At 35.1% G+C, this 6214-nt stretch overlaps 1 protein-coding gene across 3 annotated transcripts in view; it reads right to left on the bottom strand.

The window, feature by feature from the left end:
• Window positions 1-1236: 1236 nt before the first annotated feature.
• Window positions 1237-6214, bottom strand: part of LOC139520029 (chitin synthase chs-2-like) — a 36423-nt gene continuing 31445 nt past the window's right edge. For all 3 annotated transcript variants that reach the window (XM_071312418.1, XM_071312417.1, XM_071312419.1), the window contains one exon: window positions 1237-3190. In XM_071312418.1, coding sequence (XP_071168519.1) covers window positions 1416-3190 — 1775 coding nt within the window. In that variant the 3' untranslated portion in view covers window positions 1237-1415. The remainder of the gene's footprint in view (window positions 3191-6214) is intronic.

The following is a 6214-nucleotide window of genomic DNA, read 5'->3' as shown; positions in this document are numbered from 1 at the left end:
GTCAATGCTACACTCCTCTATTAATGAGCATGTTCTTTGCATTGACATAATGAAGTATTGTCCCATCAACTTGTAAATCCTTTTAAAATAATGTGTATTGTACACATAATTAAATAGAAATGATTCATTGATGCACATTAAAAAATCAAGTGTTTAAGTTGTCAGTTTCAAATAATTATTCTAACAAATAACCCATGATATGTATGCAAATTTAGGCTGCATTTTAAATTCGTTATCTTGTACATTTTCATTCACATCTTTAAAAACATGTAAAATGTGTGCTCCCTAATGCGGGGTTCACACATTGCCGATTATTACTCCCGTTTGAGATCAGACAGCGATACGACACGAAAAGTGAAAAAGTCGGATTAGTATCCTCAATTATCTGGAATGTCCTATTATTGTCTGAACGCAGTCGTTTTAGTTCGTAACAGATTCCTACTGGTCGGGAAGGGTCCGAATAGTTCGGCAAAGCACCCCGACAGTTAGGTGCGTCCCGTAACATTCGGGGAAACTCAGCCGATGTTGTCTAGTCGTATTACAATCGTGCCTATGTCGTGACAGATTCTGCTGTATCGGATCAAATTCCTAACAATGTTCTGTGTATTCGGGACGGTGTCTTGTGGAACGGGAATGATCTGGAGAAATTTGTTCGAACGGATAACTTCCGTCAGCGTCGGTTCACTGTCTTGTCACTATCTGATCTCTGTCGGATTACATTCGGTAGAATCGGGACGCAGTCGTGACAGACTCGGACGAATTTTACCTGGCGAAAGATAAAAATATAATTAGAAACGGATTTAGAAGTGGATTATCGGGATAAATTCGCTTGGAAACGGTTGAATATCGACGCTTCCTGAACAATATCTGATTGTTGTCGTGATTAAATTTTTAAAGTTTGAATTTACATCCACGATTCATAGGATCTTGATCAGACTTTTGATAAATTTTAATCGGGAATGGTCCTGTCAAGGACGGCAGTAACAATCGTGAATGTGTGACCCCAGCTTAAGAGCTTTATCAGAAAAACAAAGATGTACAACTACTTAAACAAGAGCTTCTGACCGAATGACTACCACAACTTCTGACCGAGTGACTACCACAAGAGCTTCTGACCAAAAGTTTCTTAATTAAAATCCCTCTAAGTTTAACTTTACTTTAAGAAGTTGGAACCATAACTTGGGTTGCCTTAATTATACTAAAAACCAACATGCATTTAAACTGTGAACGATTGACTTTGCTTGGACGAGTTTTTACTAAAGTTTACCAAAATATATAATTATTTAAACTGAAAAATTGAAATTAAATTGACATCAATATAATCCTGCGAGTGAAATCAATCTTGTCTTATTAACCGTTGATAGTCTCGGTCTCTGACATTTTCCAATGATACCGAATCAATATGCCTATAATATCTAAACTTTGTTTTCAGTTGTTTTTTGCTTATACCTTTTATTGCCCTTATGTTGTCGTTTCATAGTCTTAACATTTGTACGAAATGTCTTTTTCAGATCAAATGGCATATTGGAAAGATGAGCTGTAGGTCTTTTTACTGATTTCCCAAGCTCATTTTTCTTCTTCGACCTTAAGTCATAGATGTTCTCGTAAATTTGGTCGATTTCTTCCATGTCAACTGTTGACGTATCCGAAGCACCACTTTCGCCTACGTGATTCAATTTGGTGGTGACAAATTCTGGCTCACTGGCCGGCGAAATGGAAGAAATATCTTTTATTCGGTTGATTATTGATTCAGGGTTTCCCTGAGTTTGTCTCAGAGTTGTTGCTGACAAAACATGAAGGAGTGTGCCATATCGATGTCGAATCATACCAATAAACTGCATAAAGAGAAGAAGGGCAAATATTGATAAAAACATAAGTCCAAGTGGCTCAATGACTGTGTTACTACCAATTGCTGGAATTTTTATGTTCAACTGACCTTTTACCTCATTCATTGCAGACATAACGACAACCCACAATGCATTTACAAAGAAAAATGCAAAAGCTACTTTATCTCGATACTCTTTAAGACTTCGAGCTATTTCTTTTTCTCTCTTTTTATCCGAATCTATTGGTTTCAGATAATTCAGGATAAGGTCCTTCCAAAATAATTTCTCGTCATCCTGTAATTCTTTAGTTTGACCGTGATCTTCAGCCCAGGATGTATCATCTACAGATTCCGAATCTGGTTTGTCTTTGATTGTTTGTGCAAGGCTTACTCTTTTTCTTCTTGTTTGTCGTAGATCAGAACCATCATCAGGTACTGTCGATTCAGTATTTTTAACAATGTTCTGCACGCTTTCTAAAGATCGTAAAAGTACAAGATTATTATGCCATTGAAAGTACGATGGAATCAGATCTATATACGAAGCATTTTTAACTTTTGTTGTCTTTATTTGCTTTAGAATATCATCAAGAATATCTTCAGAGACAACTCCAAATTCTTCCTCTGTTTTCTTTTTTCGCCGTTGCTTTCCATCAAACTGCTGCTCGAGAACCGCCGTTTGTGTTTCTCGTGTCCCCCAAGATACATTGTTTAGATTACATATTGCATAAACAATTAAAAATAAATATCCGGCTGGTATGCACACGAAGTACAAAAGTCCCCAGAATAAATCTGTCAATTCGTGCGGATGAAAAAGACCAGCTATTAGGAAGATTCCAATAAGAACGTACATGAAAACAGCAGTTGGCGTAAAGATTCCCTCTTCTGCTATGTTAACAATGGTTCCAACTAAAACTGCCATCATAAACATTGCGTAAATTGCACTTAGAGCCATTGCAACTGTCAACTGTGTCTGTGTTTTACATTTTAGGCAAATGAAAATAAAAACTAAAGTAGGACCATAAATCAGAAGGTAAGCAACCCATGGACTAACACTATCCTTAAAAACGGAACTAATAGCAGACCGCATTGCCAGTAATACAAGAGATGGCCCAAGAATAGACGACAGAAACAAAATCCATTGATAGAAAATATAAAGATAGGAGATATTTGAATTGTTTCTTGTTGTACGCTTGTAACTTATTAGAAGATCCAAAATATTTGCCATTGTTGATGGCATCCATCTTCGCCTTTGATTGAAAAATTCTCGAAACTCCTCAGGTGCAAATGTGACTGCTTCCGCAGCTGCACAATATTCTATTCGATAACCTTGTTGCAGCATCAATGTGCAAAGCCAACGGTCTTCCCCTATAAAAAAAAGAAACAAGTGAAAGGAGTTCAATTTTATTCAAATATAAAAAAGAAGATGTGGTATGATTGCCAATGAGACAACTATCCACAAAAGACCAAAATGACACAGACAGCAAAGCCCATATCGCATAGTCAGCTATAATAGGCCCCGATAAGACAATGTAAAACAATTTCTAAGACTATAATTTCATGAAGTGATAAATACTAAAATTTTATAAGTTTTTTCATAAACAGTATATTTATATAAAAAAATATGTTGCTTCAGCATGAATGTGAAGGCAAATGGTGTTACATGACGCATGTCAAATAATCAAAAGATCCAAAAAATATTCATCATGGCTGGTGGCTTGTTCAATCATATACATGTCACGTAGACTACCATTGTCAATTCTTTAACACCTCTTGCTAAGACATTTAGGGATACAACAAAATTTAAAATACATATTAATTCAACTCATCATAGATGCCAGGATTTAAATTATGTAGTATCGCGCTTTTCGTCTACAAAAGACTCATCAGTGACGCTCGAATAAAAAAAGTTGAAAAGGCCAAATAAAGTACGAAGTTGAAGAGTATTATAAGGACCAAAAATTCTTAAAAGTTTTACCAATTACAGCGAAGTTAGAAAAGCCTTTGTATTTCAAAATTTTTAAGTTAATTTATAATTATGACCATAATTATTTTAAAATGATAATTCATGTCAACACAGAAGTGCTGATTACTGTGCTGGTGATACCTTCTGAGAATAAAAACCTCAACAGCATCGACCCAGTGGTTATGAATAAACTCATCATAGATATCAGTATTGAAATTTTGTACAGGTTGGACACAACCCACCAAATGGGGAACTGTTTCTCAAATGAGTAACAATCCCTCATTTGAGTAATCATTTGGTAGTGCTAAAAAAATTTTTTTTTTAAACTGAGTCTTTTTTCGTATAATGGCACATATTCATGAAAGATGCACCATATTTTCTAAAAGATGATCATCCCTATCTTAATTTATTGAGAAGATACAAGCATGTGAACATTTTGAAAATTTGACTATTTTCAAGGCTACTAACTTTTATAAAATCCATATTAAAAATATTGTTCTTGGGAAGAAGTTGTTCCATTTTCTATAAATTAGTGCCATTTTAACTAAAAAGACCTATTTTTAGAAAATATTGTTTTTAGCACTATGAAATGATTACTCAAATGAGGGGTTGTTATTCATTTGTGGAATAGTTCCCCATTTGGCGGGTTGTCCCCAACCTGTTGTATTTGCGCCATATTCGTCTGCAATAACTTGCTTTAGACAACTACATGATTTCAAACTGCAATTTTGGTTTAAATGTGTTCACACTGATAAATCATAATAGTCTATACAATTGAACTTTCAAGATTCTATTGCAAACAACACTTTATGGCAAAAATTTGTTTGATACCCGATTTCTAGAATGAATTTACAGTACATTATCGAGCCTAGCAGAAATAAATTTTTAGGTAGCAGGATAACTGAAATGTTTTGATATCAGGTAATAGTATTTTGTTTGACGGAAAGACATTTTTATTTTATGGAGGGATATTCAATTATTTCCATAAAAGTAATGATAAACACATTTCAAGTAGAAATAATAAGATGTGGTATGAGAACTTTTCACGCAAGTCACAATGTATAAAAAGTAAACAATTATAGGTCAAAGTACGGCCTTCAACACGAAGCCTCGGCTCACACAGAACAGTAAACTATAAAGGGCCCAACTGTGTATAAAGATGACAAACATGCATGAATCAAAGGAAAAAAAACCAACTTGCACGATCTTCAATAAAACATAACTGTGTAATTTGTAACATTATGTAGTATTTATTGCAAGACAACAACTGACATAAGTTTACCCGTTCTGTCATGTACATGGAGTTTTTGTGAACTGTTTGTCATATGCAAAATTGAGTTACTGTCGCACTAACCGATACAAAGCATATATATAGATATGACAGAATGTTTTGTTTTGTAAATAAACTCATCATACATAACATGATTAAAGATTGTATTTACGCTAGACTCGCGTTTCGTCTACAAAAGAGATTATGTAAGCTTTTCAATTGTGAACTTTCCAGTTCTAAGTAGCAACATTCCAGCAGCACCTGCATACGTTGAATATATCTCCCAATTGATACGATATTCCCGTACTTGCATTTTCTCTCATGATTTTCTTGATAGAGGGTTGTTGCTCACAAGGAAGCTATTAAATCAAGAGTTCCAAATGGTAAAGTTAAAATCATCTCTTCGTAAATTTTACGGGCGCCATCACGAGTTGGTTGACCTTTATTGAATAACTGTTTCACAAATGATATCGGATATGTTCCTTACGTCGTAACTACAATCCCATTCCCTTTCATAAATGTGACCTACCGAATTAGACTATTTACCGGATTTGTTATCTCATTAGCAACACGACGGATGCCACATGTAGAGCAGGATCTTCTTACCCTTCCGGAGCACCCGAGATCACCCCTAGTTTTTGGTGGGGTTCGTGTTGTTTATTCTTTAGTTTTCTATGTTGTGTCGTGTGTACTATTGTTTGTCTGTTTGTCCTTTTATATTTTAGCCAAGGCGTTGTCAGTTTATTTTCGATTTATGAGTTTGACTGTCCCTCTGGTATATTTCATCCCTCTTTTTAACTTTTTTGGATTCGAGCGTCACTGATGAGTCTTTTGTAGACGAAACGCGCGTCTGGCGTATATACAAAATTTAGTCCTGGTATCTATGATGAGTTTATTTACAACCACTGGGTCGATGCCATGCTGGTGGAGATTTATTTTCCCGAGGGTATCACAAGCCCAGTATAGTCAGCACTTTTTTTTTGGTGCTGACATGAATTATCATTGATATGTGTATATTTATAAATTAACTGTTTACAAAATTTTGAAGTTTTGAAAAACTAAGGCTTTTCTATCTCAGACATAGATTACCATAGCTGTATTTTTGGCATAACTGTTAGGAATTTTGGTCCTTAGTGCAAACGGGGTTCTACTTCGT

The sequence above is a fragment of the Mytilus edulis genome, chromosome 4 (assembly GCF_963676685.1).
Source record: "Mytilus edulis chromosome 4, xbMytEdul2.2, whole genome shotgun sequence".
Lineage (NCBI taxonomy): Eukaryota > Metazoa > Mollusca > Bivalvia > Mytilida > Mytilidae > Mytilus > Mytilus edulis.
This window is presented reverse-complemented; position numbering and strand designations above follow the sequence as displayed.